Here is a 15,320-nt window from a genome sequence, read left to right as displayed (position 1 = left end):
TACAAGAAGCTTCCAGGACACAAAATATGTTGGACCAAATAAAAGAAGTCACTCCTGCCAGAGAATAATCATAACACAAAATTTAAAAAAACAAAAAATGAATACTAAAAGACAAGGGAAATGGCCAAGTAACATGTAAAGGGAGGCCAATTAGTACTACACTGCATTCTCAATGGAAACTCTAAAAGTCATAAGGGCCTGAACGCATGTCTTGCAGACACTAAGAGATCTACAGATGCCAGGCAAGGCTATGATACTCAGAAAAACCTTCACTCAACATAGATATAGAAGACAAAATATCTCATGAAAATTCAAATTTAAGTACTATATATTCACAAGTCTAGCCCCACTGAAGGTACTAGAATAAAAGCTACAACCCAAGAAAGTTTACTATCTCCATGAAAACAAAGAAATAAATAATTTTACACCAGCAAGCCAAAATAAAGAAATCACACACATGTGTGCATGCACACACACACAAATACACACACACAGACACAAACTACAACTATCACTACCAATAACAAAATAACAGGAATAAAGATTTATTAGTCATTGATATATGTCAATATTAGTGGACTCAATTCTCCCCACCCCCAAAATGACCCAGACTAACAGAGTGGATGCAAAAACAGGATCTATCCTTCTGCTACATACAAGAAACATAGGTTCACATCAAAGATAGTTACTGCCTTAGAGTAAATGTTTGGAAAAATATTTTCCAATTATGGTTTTTGAGTATGCTTGACCTATGGGAAGTAGCACTATTAGGAAATGTGGCCCTAGTGGAGGAGGTGTCACCTTGTTAAACGAAGTGTGTCACTGTGGAGGCATGGCTTTGAGGTCTCATATGTATGCTCAAGTATGGCTGGGGGGACCCAGACTATCCTACTTATTGTCTTTGAATCATGATGTAAAACTTTCAGTCTTCCAGTACCTTGTATGACAGTATAACTACCATGCTTCCCACTATGATGATAATGGGATGAATCTCTGAAACTGTAAGTCAGCTCCAATTAAATGTTTTCCTTGTTATCTTGGTCATATTGTCTCTTCACAGCAATGAAATCCTTAAAATGAAGTTGGTACCAGGGGCTAGGATGTTGATGTGACAGTCCTGACCATACTTTTATTTGGAGAAATGTGTATTTGAAGACTTTGGATTAGGAAAGCTGCTTAATGCTTTAATTGAGGCTTAATGGGCCATAGTAGTAGAAGCCTAGAAGACTCTTAGCCTAGACTGGTTTTGTGAAGTTGGTATTATAGATCATGCTTTTAAAAATTAGGACTTGAGAGATGAATTTAAGAAAGAAAAGTCATCTAAGAACCTATATGAAGAAAATGAAAGAATTATGGTTTGTTCTATGAGTTACTTACTTCTTTTTATCCATATGAGTGTTTTGCCTAGAATTATGCATGTGTGTCACATTAATGCTCAGGGCAATTAGAGATCAGAAGATAATGCCTTATTCCTTGAAAGGAGAATTTTGGATGGTTGTGCGTCATCATGTGGTTGCTGGAAATGGAACCAAAACTGCTGCAAAAGCATTAAGTGCTCCTATTCACAGAGCCAAATCTCCAGTTTCTTAGCTGGCTTGAAAAAGGCAACTGGGAATTTTCTCTTACTGGGAAAAAGCTTAAGCAACAATTCATTCTTTCTCAACAAATATTCATTGTTAAAGGAAGCACTTTGCTGTTTTATTTTTCATTCCCACTTCAATGAAATTAGTAATTAGGAGATAGTGAGTATATTATAGACTATTGAGTAGCTATCTGTATTGTGATTCATTGTGTGTGTCAACTTGACTAGACCACAGTATAAAAGTATACCATCATTTAGTTAAATATTGGCATGCACGTTGCCTTCATAGTAGATTTATTTATATGCTATTTCACGCAAATCTGTAGTACAGAGTAAAACTGTTTAACCTCCATTATGTGCTTTATCTCATCTTACGAACTGAAACCCTTAAGAAAAGAAATTGAGTTCTTCCAGGAAGCATGACTGTGCTTCCAGGCTGGCTATAGACTTGAACTATACTATGCACTCATCGCTACCAGGAAAACCTTACCAGCCAGCCTCTACTATGATATGATCCAATTCCACAAAATGACTCTTTCCCCCATTTCTTTCATTTCTGTCTTGTTCGTTTGTTATTCTAGAGAGACCAACATCCTCACCAAGTCTGTGATCAGAAAATGATTTCACTTATTATCTGTGCAGAAGAACATACTTCCCACTCATTCTTTCAGTTTGGCACATCAAAAAGCATAGTTTACACAGAACAATGTAGCTTCTAATTCAATAACCCTCAACTGATACAAGTGCTTACACATCTCATTTTATAATACACTTAGAACTTCTGCATAACATCAGATGTCTGAATGTAAATAAGGAGGAAGTCATTTCAATGAAGACCTTTTTATTACTCAATTTAGTCTTCTTACCAAGAGAACAGAGTTAAAATCCTGTCACCTACTTAAATGCAAAACTCCAGAGCTATTTTTGGATACTCATTTTACTTTCACACCTAGATTATAATTTATAACAATACAATACTTCAGAGCCTTGCACATCATTAAGAAGTTGCTTATTCTATCTCATATTAGATGGAAGTGGAAGATCTAGCAGTAGTTGCTACAATAATGTAGTTTCATAGATAGGCTTCTATATATATTTCCTAATATGGTTTAGGCTTTTGTACTTGGATATATAAATATTAAAAGTACAATCATGTCATTGCAACTGATAATTTTTATCTGAAATTTCAATGGATTAAAGAGGAAAAAATTCTTTGTATAAGGAAGAGAATAAAGGACACAATAGCATACTGTTCAATAAAACATAGGTTCATTATATTTTGAGTTTGGATTACTAGCCAGAAACTGTAATATTCACCACATTTTATAACTACAACAACAAGGCAAACATATATTACTTTATATGTTCATGTAACTGGTGATTGCCTAACTACCAAATTAAATTAAACAAAAGTACACTTGTTTTAGAACCATATAAATATTTAGAGAGAGGACGGACAGCCAAAGTGCACATGTAAGGTATGTATAAATGTGACAGCAGAGGCAAAATCCTTTAGCAGTTCATCTTGCAAAAGCCTTCATAGGCATCTAATAAAAACCTATACTAACAACACTGTGTCCACAGATAGCATTTTTAAAAAGAAGAAGTGAAATAGGGACAGAATTAATAAGAAGATTAGCAAGCAGTTTACTATTAATTCTATATTTTAATGATGAAAGCAGCTAAAGAACTGGATTATGGTATAACTTCTACATAACACAGGACGTGACTTAACCAGTTACATAGTAGTCAATACAGAAAGCTCACACATGGGACTAACGTCCAGTGTATCTCCCTCACTTCCTGTGCAAGTTTGAAAACAGATGGGTAGAAGAAAATGACCTAAAGAGGCAAAAGTCAGCATTGGGGTTAAAGGAAATTTTAAAGTTAAAATTCTTAGTTGGAAACATTTGGATTGAGAGATATAAGGGCTTGAATCTGGATCTGAGCTAACAAAACTGATCATATAAAAGGAGATTCTGGATTTAGAGTCAGTGTCAGTAGACAGCCTGGTTGTCTTCAAAGAAGCCCTGAAAGACAAATGTAAGGCAACATGGCCTTTCATATAGCCTTTCTCCTTGTGAAAATGATTAGAACACACTAAAATACCAGCAAGGGAGCTTTTTTAAAGGCACTGGCTTGTTATAGAAAGAGACCACTAAGACCACCATAAGATAAAGAGATAAATGAAGAAAAACTAGAGTCACCTCTAAAAAGCTGTGATAAGAGTTTAGCTATCTATACACAGGAAAAAAGTGCCTATGATAAACTACAAGCTGCTCATGGAAATATAAAAACCAAGAGTACAGCGTTTAATTAGTGGCTAGCCGATCCAGCCAAGGGACACCTACAGTCAGCCAAAGCAGGCATCCAGCAGATGGGTCAACAGATGACTCCAGAAATCAGAGAAACAACGAGCTTTAGAGCATCACCAATCCCTTAATTGAACAAGCAATATATGAATAGTTCACGTCTGTCTCCCTATTTCAGTCAGAGGAACATGCACAGAGTGTACGACCCCTCCATCAGCTGGACTCTTATATACACAGTGAATTAGCCGATCTAAGTAGAAGTTACCTCAATCTTTGTGCATTTCCCTCTCGAAGTCCCTTCCTGCCAAAATTAGAACCCTTGGGTTTTTTTGTTTGTTTGTTTGTTTTGTTTTATTTTGTTTTGTTTTTGTTAAACTGAATATTTTATTTATTTATATTTCAGATGTTAGCCCCTTTCTCCATTTCCCCTCAAAACTCCCTATCCCATACCACATCCTCCTGTTTCTATGAGAGTGTGCCCCCAGACACCAATCTACTCCTGCCTCCCCTCCCCACCCTCACATTCTCCCACACTGGAGTATCCAGCTGTTTAATCTATTCTTGCCTATGGAAAGCTCTGTCTAGAATGAAACTCTTCTTTAAAACCAACATTTTTGCTATCTATGAACTCATTGACCCAGTTAAAACATTATGTGAGCATAAGCATTTGCACTCCACTCCTGAGTTATACCTGCATAAGACAGAAAGTCTGCATTGCAATCAATTGGCCCCTTAAGTTAGTCAAATATGACATATTACATCAATGAATGACTTATAATCTATTGACCTATAGGTTGCAAACTCAGTAATATACATATACATATATATATATATATATATATATATATATTCAAATTTTATGATCACATTTGTCTTTAGTGTGTATATATGTGTATATACCATGTACACAGTGTTAGACAGTCTTGAACTGGAGTTATGGTAGGTTGTTAACCACCATGGGGGTCCTATGAATAGAGCCTGGGTTAACAGTAATTACTGCTCTTAACTGCTAAGTCATGTATTTCTTTAGCTCCTAAAAGCGAACTTTGATGATCACTTTCATTCCATTCAGTTGAGGAGGACTAATGAGAGAAAACAGATAAAGAGTGAAGAGAAAAGTTGAGTTAAATCAATTCTCCTTGGAGGAAGAAAAGAAGTAAAAGAAGTGCAAGGTTATATAGTATTGTTTACTTGTTGATATGCACCTAGACTAGTACTTTGCAATTATAATGCCACACGGTTAGGAGATATATATATATATATATTTCCTGTTATGTAGCCAAATTCTTGAATAGAATAATTGATAACTACTTCAATTCCTTTATTTTAGTCATGCATATGACCTATGTATATTTTTAAAAATCTATCGACCAGTGTTTTTCCAGGATTCAAAACTTGTGGCTGACAAGATGACTCAGTGGATAAAGGCAATTGCTGGCAAACCTGATCATATGACTTCAATCTCCATATGCCACATATTGGCAGGAGAGAACTATGACAAACAGTCCTCTGAGCTCTATATGGGTGCTGTGGCACATACATGCATACACACACACACACACACACACACACACACAGAGAGAGAGAGAGAGAGAGAGAGAGAGAGAGAGAATATTAAATAAGTGTAAATTTAAAAACTTTAATGTAATACAATCTCAAAAATATTGGTTTAATGAATGAAGAAATGCATGAATGCCTTACATCACTTCATCAGTAATTGATATCAGCTTGTAATGATGTTCCAGTCATTTATCACTTGTCTCCACCACAAGCTCTGAGATATAAATACCTGATCTATATTATACTACTGCTTGCTAACTTCTAAAGTATATTTAAAAACACATGGTTAACCGAGCATGGTGGAACATGTCTTTTATCTCAACATGTGGGAGGCAGAGGCAGCCTGCCCTCTGAGTCTGAGACTACCATCATCTACGGAATAAGGTCCAGGAAAACTAGAGCTACATAGAAAAATCTTGTCTAGAAAAAAAAAAGTAGTTCCTATGGACATCTAAACACATTTGTCTATGGAGGCCATTTCTATTCAAACCATCACAGAAATGTTTGCTTATTTCTCTATTCTTTCTGTTTAATTAATTTTTTAGTTTTAATTATATGTAGATTTGTGTGTCTATTTGTAGATTTGAACACATGAGTAGAGTTTCCACAAAGGTCAGTTGTATAAACTCTTAATTGGTGAGATGCTTCTCTAATATATATATATATATATATATATATATATATATATATATATATATATGCAAATTTCACGATCTCATCACTAGGTACTTTTCTTTTTATTCCTTTACTTTTCCTTCACTTTTTTGTTCTCTAAATCTTTTAGCTTCCTGTAAATAAGACAAAGAGGGTAATCTATCTACTACACAATTCTCTTATAATTTTCTCAACATATCCTGTCCTTTAAGCTCCCTTAGCACTACATCTACATTGCAGTCCAAATTCCATCTACCAAACTTCAGAATATCCTGATGTATGGACATACCAATTTCTCAATTTTTTTTCCAAAAAAAGATGACAAGATGTTAAAAAAAAATTAAAAAAAAGAAATAACTATACCTCTAGTATCAGACAGCAGTTATTATCCTGTTAAATATTTGGAATGAAAAAGAAATTTACAAAATAATGGAAATAGAGTAAATGTAGTGAAAGTAAATAATGATCATGGAATGATGGATGACATTACTCATAGGGATAGCCTTCTCTGTCTGGAATATTAATGAATAGCACTCCATTAAATATAATGATTTATATAAGTATAAACACACACACACATCTTATGTCTTGAATACAATTAAATAATAATTATAAAAGTTTAACCAAATTGTAGAATTGAACATTATTTTCATCAGATTGATAGTTTTTTATCTAGTAGTTTATATAATCTTTAAATTTATAATTCAAGAAGTTGGTGAAATGTTTTGCTTATGGTTGATGTGATAAACCACTCTGACTAAAAGCAACTTGGGAAGAAAATAATTTATTTGGTTTATACTTCTGTGCCAACTTCACGGGAAAGAGGACAGGAAGTTAAAGCAGCTATGGACGTAGACACCATGATGCAACTATGTTCACTGACTTGTTATCAGGACTTGTTCAGCTTGCATTCTTATGAAAGCCAGAAGCATAAGACCAGGAGTAGGTACTACACACAGTAGATTGAGTCCAACCACATCAATCATTATTCAAGAAAATGCCCCACAGACATGAATGTTCCTGTTTAAATGTGATTGTAGTTTGTGTTAAGTTGGCAAAATCTAATGAGGAATGCTGAAGAGATCTGGTAGGAAGCAAAACACTTGTTCTGAAACCCCAGGCATGGTGGTCCATGCTTATGTTTGCAGTACTGGTGAGGCAAAGATAGGTGAGTTTTAAGGCTTGATGATCAACCAACCAAACCTAACGTGTGAGCTTCAAGTCCAGTTTGAGATCCTATCACAAAAGCATGGTGAAAGCAGAGTAATGATAAATGACAAGAGACATTGCTAGTGACTACACACACACACACACACACAAGCGCACACACACACACACACATGCACAAACATACATATGTTTTTGTGGCATACATGTTGCCATAGAAACTCTTATAAAATTATAATTCAACACCTTACATTCAAGATATTTTACAGAAAGTGACTTATAGACCACAGTCTCATGTTACCTCATTTCATCTGACCTTTATAATATCAAGTTTGTTTCAAACAAAATGCTATGGAGAGTAAAATAATTATGAATGCACAAGTTATAAACAAAATTGTTGTAAAATGGATCATCAATGTTGGGATTATTTGGTTGAACATTATGCACAACTTAATCTCCCTCAACAGAAGAGGGAATATGAAAACACTGGATTTCCTTAAATCAATGATCATGCTTTTATCTTGTGTCTTTCGATTCTTTTTTATTCTTGTGTTCACTTAGCAGTCTACAATTAAAAAGCTACTGAAGATCTCTCTGTGCCCATATTGGAACACACTCCCAAATTCTATTGAAGTTTTTCTAATACTATCTGTCATAATCTATCTACACCATAACTTTTTCTCTGTTGAGCACATTCTAAATACTTTTAGTCTAGGTAATCTTCAATATTTGTACTTGCTCATGATCTATTTTATCATGAAAGGACATAATTTGAATTTTTCATTTATAAACATTTCTGGATTTTATCCCTCCTTTAAAAAGTTTCACAACTTAATAATACAAAATTTTCCTTAAATTTTATATTTCTTGTGTTCTTTAGATTTGAGATAAGAAATAATTTAAGAAGTACAAGTCTGAATTTTTTATTAATTGAAACGGAAATATTCCAGTTCCATCTCTGAGTGCTTCTGCAAGGTATAATTAACGTCTGGTATGTGTGGTGAATGGATGCACCTAATTATTAAACTGCTTTAGAGATTTCCTTAAGCCTTTCCATACCATTTCTTCTTGTCTCTGTTAATATTAATACATTTTTAGGTGAAGAGGTTTCTCTCTAAACTTTATTTCAAGTTTATTACACTATTGAAATTCCAAGCTGTGGTTTCTGTTGTTCTGGCAGGCTTTTGTCATCAGCTTTCTGAATTGGGATTACTCTTTACTTCTGAATGCTGATGGCTCCCTTTTGGCGTCCACAGTGCTAAACTAAATTTTTGTTAATAATTTTGCAGTAATTTCATTGATATAGAATGCAAAATGTTGTCTTGCTTGCTAACCCTTCCATCAAGTCATCAACTCATTTGATGACCAACAAGTCCTTTCAACAAGGATACAGATTACTAGAATACAGCCCTGTTTTCACATGGATATCGTGTTCACCATCTTGGATGATTTGTTCCTGGACAAATGTTTCTATAAACCCAAAATGGGCATTTTTATTATAAATAGGTGTCATATTTTGGAATAATTTTTAACCATAACATCTGGCATCATCTCTTTGAGAAACAGGATTCTATTTTTTATAATATAGTATATAAAACATTTCTCATTGTAGAGTGAGAACTTGTACTCCAAGTTTTACTTGTTCTGTTAAAGTGATACCAAATAAGCTAACTGAAAGCAAATGACACATATTTTCATCAACCAAATGCCTTAACTGTATAAACTGTGAGTGTTGGAAAGCATTACCAGGGGTTACTATATATTAAGAAGAATGAAGCTGGGTTTTCACACAATGGTAAGAGGAAGAAGATGAAAACAGTTTAAACATATCTCAACCTTACTTTTCAAATTCCCATCCACATTAGAGAATTTGAAGAATGGGCTTTCAGAGCTCATTCACACACAAGATGCTGAAGCTACAGAGAACCAGGAAGCACATAAAAGAGTGGAAGACCAGTGCTTTGCAAGAGCACAACATTCCTTGATTTTGAATAAAGAGGGATTCACAGTACAATGAGAAGGGCCTCTGGTCTCTGACAGGAACAGCAAGGCCCATGAAGTGTATTCTCTGGCAGACATTTTTAAAAACTAAAATAGGAGCGAATTGTTGAAAGTAAATGTAGTTTGATGCGTAAGTTTAGAGACTCTATGAACCCCAGGCACAAAGAATTCCTTCAACTGAGTTCACAGACAAAGACCAAAAGCAGAAGAGGAAACCTTCAAGGGACCACTGAGTGTCTCAAAGACAAGAAACTCAATCCACTCCTCACATTCACTCAACTCATATACAAAAGAATACAGCTGACACACCAGGGCAGGCTGAGAAGACCTTTCTACTCACTATGACAGGACAAAGAACAACCCTTTGTGATGGGTACAGAAATAAAGTTATCTGTGGTTGGCAAAGGAATATGAAACCTCCCCAGAAGCAAGAAGATAAAAGGCTTGAAGGTGAGCCACTGTTAAGGAGGGTGGAAGTCAAGCCCTGTGTTCCTGAGAGGAGATGAATACTCCACTGCACCTCCCAGAGCTCCGTACTTGTAGCAAAACAAAACTAGCTGAATGTTTGGAAAGGAATAAGATATACCAGCAAAAAAAAAAACAAATGATGGACATTCATGGATGAGAAGTCACAAGCACAGAGTGTCACCTAGTTTGGCAAAAAAAAAGTGAAAGTATAGAAATCTTGCTATAAACAAACATAATTGAGAGATACTATTCCAAAGGATCAAATGAGAAGGCTAGGCTAATTCCATGACAGGATTCAAATTGGTATTTTAGGAGACTAGGCCTAAGAACTTAGCAAGTAGATAAAAAAAATAGAAAAAAAAACAACAAAAAAAAACAAGTTCCAGCCTCCATGCCCTGGTAATAGTTCAGGAATACCTTAGAGATAGAGGAAGATAAAGCTCATTTACCCTAGAACTCCAATGTGTTTTAAATTGAGCCTATGAGTTCAACTGGTTGTCTCTATCTTCCTAATGGGAGTCCCCAGCATGCTAGACTTTTGCAGAATAAAACAGTCTTTGCATTTACATACTATTTGAGTCTGAGGTGTCATTCTTAGGCAAATAGAGGACCTTACACAAATTCGTCTTGTTTTTACATTTCCTTATTTCTTTACATATTAATGACATACTCTTGTTCCAGGTTGGCCCGAAGGTTCTGATCTCAGACAACTGTCCTGCATCAGCTGAGATTTCAAGCTTGCCCTATGATATTTGTCAAAGTTTTGAAACAATTAATTTTAAAGCTATCCCAGACTCATCAACAGGTTTGTTTACAATGTGATTAGTTAATAGAAAGCCTTTTCTATTTCCTTACTACTGCCTACCAATGCTGAGAAGGAGAGAGACACAGAGAGTAGATATCAAGTTAAAAGGCTACAGTTCCAGGGATGGAAGCAAATGAGAGTCAGAGCACTAGGTGTTGAGCTTCGGTCTGTTGCTATGTATTATAAGGCTAAGTGCAGGCCCCCAAGACCTGGTTGCCTCAGACATGAAACAGTCTATACTTTGATCAAAGTGATGCCATATGACCTTGCCCCCAAGTTGGTGAATAAAGATGCCTGCAGCCTAGAGCTGGGCAAAATTAAGATAGGCAGGTTTTTGGGTTCTCTGGCTTGGAGTTGGTGGAGATCATGAGGAGAGAGAAGAAGGCGAAGAGAGGAGAAAGACACCCTGTGTTAGCAGTCAAGAAAGCATGGCCATGAAGGCTGCGAATTGGAGTTAAGAGCAGCCCAGATGAAACACAGTAAGTAATAACTCAGAGCTATTAAAAGGAAAGTAGGTTCTAATAGTAGAAAGCATATCTCTCCTGCTCTAGTACTGATTAAGGCTTATTGTAAATAATAAATGTTATATGTGTTTTATCTAGGAACTGAATGATCAAAGGTAGAATAGCTCTAGATTGAGATTATTTACTACAAAACTACTGAAGGAATTAAATCTGTTAGCAATGTAATCTCTTCTGAAAGTCTTACAAATAGGGGACAGAGCATCCTTGCTAATGTATTAGACTTTGATTTTCAAATCTGTATATATCATGTATTCTAGTCACCAAACCAAGGTATTACTGTGGCTTGAAATGATTGTTGTCTATTTTTGTTTTTGTTTGTTTTCGGTTGGTTAGATTTTTATCTGGTTGTGAATAAAAAAATGACTGTAGTTGATTAAATTTTGGACTGGGCAGGAGAGCTTATTGAACTTAATGATTATGCTTGGAGATAAAAATAATTTCTGTTTATTTATGTCAGAGTCAAGGTGTTCAGCACACACACATGACCAATAGCATTCCCTCAAATTCTTTTTTAATGGTGATATTCATGATAACTGTTCTCTTTTATTATGGATATGAGCTAGTGAGAGTGATTGATAAGACTATTATTTTAACTGAATATTTTCTATTAACTAATCTTAGGTACAATTATTAACTTTATAATAATACTCCCATTGGCATGATAATCCCAAGTAAAATATCAAACACGAACTATATAGTAATAGAAATAATTAAGCAATTGGTTTCTCCTGTTTTACTTTATGCTGAAAGTTGCTACCTGATGAAATTTTGAAAAATTGTATTACTCAAAATTTTATGAATGTCTGAGTCTGCTACTAATTTCATGTATCCTAGATACTTAAAAGGCTAAGGCAGAGGTAGACAAGTTAAAGATCTGCCTGTACTACAAAATAGACTCAAGAATAACTAAGTTATTCCAATAAAACTCTTGTCTCAAAACATTTTAAAAGAGCGGGTGATAAGCATAAATACCCTTGCAAATTGTATATTGAAATGCTAGTCTGTTTTCATATATCTACTCCTGGTAGTGATTACTATTACAGTGGACAAAAAAAGATAGAATATAATGCCCTGAACAGCAGTCTTACAAGGAAAATTGACACCTTATATCTTCTACAACCTACACCACTACAACAACTCAATAATAACAATAATAATAATAATAACTCTGTTTGTGTGTGTGTGTGTGTGTGTGTGTGTGTGTGTGTGTGTGTGTTTAGAACAAACAAGATGTTTAGGACACCTTGAAAAAAATAAAATATGCAAACTACAGGGAAAGGAGAAGCAGAATTGCATACAATGGTATACAAAATATTTCAGAAATATTAATAGAAAAAATTCCAATCTAGTGAAAGAAAATTCATTTAAAAATCAAGATGCATATAGCAAAGAGACCAGAAAACAAAATGACCATGTTGTATCACAGCTAAAACACTAAGTATCCATAATAAGAAAGTGTGTTAGAAGCTTCAAGAGAAAGTATATAGTCACTGTTGAAGGGCATTGGGCCCTAACAACAGATGATTCCTCCATAGATAAATTAAAAGCATGTGGGACGTGAAAACATGTAGCTACAATTTGGAAAGACCGCATGTATGACATTCAGAAACAATTGTGATTGCCAATGTAACTTCACATTTTCTTATACCAATATTCCTTTATGATGAGTTTTTCTTTTTAAGAAAATATACAACCTTGAATAAAACCCAAACCAAGCTGTCTTATCTTTTTAAGAATATGATTGTCAGGTATTTTTCAGTTGTGAGTATTGGAGCAGGGTTTCATACATGTATGCTCTGATGTAATAACTGAAGAGATAGTTCAGATAGACCAGTGGCAATGGAAACTACCTCTGTTGTTATGACAAGAGGCATTAATTTCTCTGATCAAAAGTAACATTATCAAAGGAAATTTCTGACCAGAGCCTAGAAACTGAAACTGTTTGAAAGGAAACCAAGAGCCTCTCTATTATATTTTCACGACTCATGAAAGAGTTTCTTGAAAGCAAATAGTCCAAACAATCTGCTTGGCAAGAATGTACAAATCCATTGTCCCAAATTCTGGGATTCTATTTCAGAGATAAGTAGCAAGACAGTTTATGCCAGGGTCACTGATAGCAAAATGTTTAATTAGAATCTCCTTGAGAATACAAAATCTTGGTGACATATTTCCTTAATCAGTAAGCTATTTCTAAAATGTCAAAAACTGGCACATATTTCATTTTCAAACTTCATTTACATTTCTCATAGATGAGCATTCCATCAATAATAATTTGATTTGAAATATGACTGAGCGAATCATCTTTCCATGACCCTCTTGTTCTACTTCCCACATCCATGAGAAACCTTTGGGTTCTCTTGAGTCTGTCTGTTCTCTGGCTCCTTGTACATCTGACCAGTGGAAGGGTCTTCCTAAAATACGACTTTATTCACATTTTGTCTTATATGGGAAACACTTCTGATTTACATTATTGAGAATTAGGTTTTTCATCATACTGACTTCTAATTTCCAAAATCTTTTGTCACTATTTTCTGCAAATTGAACTTCCAAAATAGTGATTCATTGAGGGTATACATCAGATTTCTGGAGAGCAATTTTTTCATGGGCAGCACAAAAGTTTCTTCTACTTTTGCTGATGTTATTTTTATTATTTGATTGACTGTTCTTAAGATAATTTCATACTTGTTTAAGCAAAACAAATTCATGTGAGGCTTATAGCATATTACATTTATTACAATATTTGTCTTGATAAATTGAAGTAAGTTTAAATGTTTAAGTTATTTAAAGATATTTACTCCTTCAAGAGCAAGGCTATGCAATTCAATTTTAATTGCTAGAATAAGAAGTGGTGTGCTAGAATTTGATAGAAATAGGTACACTGCCACTTTTATTGAGATAAACACTTGTCTAATGAGGACCAAATTCTATAGACTTCTTTGATATCCTTATATTCTAGCATCAGTTCTATTAAGGCATCCTTATAGTTTTATATTTTACTAAAAGGTGAATAATGTCACTATTTACTTCCTGAAGTGTTATAAATGTAGTAGATAGTTCAAATTCAGTCTTTCAATGAAGTATTAGCATATAGGAATGAGAAATCTGTGGAAATGAATGTCACTGAGCTGATAAAATTATAAAATATTTTTAAACAGTGAAGGAGAATATGGAATCTGCTTAACGCAATGAAACACAATGGAAGTAACCTTTTCTAAACCTTCATCTCTGAGCACTTTGATGCTAATGTCACACAGTGTCACTTACCATCTTTCAGGATGGTTTCTCGCTCTGTGCCATCTATCTTCTGCCGGCCAATTAAGAAACTGGTCGTGTCAGCAAAGTAGATATAATTAGCTTCCGCGTGAAAATCTACAGCACGGGGGTTTACCAGATTTTCTATGGGGATCATGCATTCATCAGCTATTTTGGTATTCAAGTCCATTCCTCTAACAATTCCTGGGCGTCCTTTCCCATAAAAGAGGAACAATTCATTCTTTGGCCCTGCAGAAGAAAGATTACAAACATAAACAACCCATGCAGACTAATCTTCTTTACACTGCAGAATGCCACTGTTTAATTAACTGGCACAATTAGGCTTTTTTAAAATTCAATACTAGAAATTAAACTCCAAAATATGCCAAACGGATCTTGATGCAAGAAGGCCAGCTAATTGCATTACTTTAATTAAAACAGAAATTACTTCACTGAATGGGTTATATTTAGTTAATTATTCTTCTGCCTGTATAGCAAAAACATGACAGATCATTGAATAACTTGTAACTTGTGAAATGAAAATTTATTAAAATATCCGGTACATTTAATTGTATAATTCATTACAATTGAGGTAATGCTCTCGGAAGATACTATCTATTGCACTCATTACATTTGACACTGCTGCAAACTTCAAGCCAATTAAAACACTGCCGTATGGAGTTGCCATGTAGAGACTGTAACTAAGAGAAGAGTCACAGGGCATTAGGGACTTGAACATGAACGTTACTGTGTTCTGCTGTCCAAACAGGTGACTAATTCTTATGAGAAATGAATTAGTGCCAGCTGATAGCATCAGTTTACTTCACAGCTTAATTGTAATGTCAGAGGCTGATGCTGTCCGCCAGTAAATCTGATGTATAACAGAAGCAGCACTAAAAGCAAACAATCAAAAAAAAAATCTCCAAGCAAACAAAAACAGCCTTTATAGTTACTGCAATACAAAATCAGGATGGCCTTTCTTCTCTTCCCTTCTC

General features: G+C 34.7%; 1 protein-coding gene across 1 annotated transcript in view; it reads right to left on the bottom strand.

The window, feature by feature from the left end:
• The window catches only part of Lrp1b (LDL receptor related protein 1B), a 1,533,520-nt gene that overhangs the window by 756,796 nt on the left and 761,404 nt on the right, over window positions 1–15,320 (bottom strand). Inside the window, exon 10 of the mRNA XM_028754677.1 lies at window positions 14,338–14,574. Within this exon, the coding sequence (XP_028610510.1) occupies window positions 14,338–14,574 (237 nt within the window). The remainder of the gene's footprint in view (window positions 1–14,337; window positions 14,575–15,320) is intronic.

The sequence above is a fragment of the Grammomys surdaster genome, unplaced genomic scaffold (genome assembly GCF_004785775.1).
Source record: "Grammomys surdaster isolate TR1022 unplaced genomic scaffold, NIH_TR_1.0 126035, whole genome shotgun sequence".
Lineage (NCBI taxonomy): Eukaryota > Metazoa > Chordata > Mammalia > Rodentia > Muridae > Grammomys > Grammomys surdaster.
This window is presented reverse-complemented; position numbering and strand designations above follow the sequence as displayed.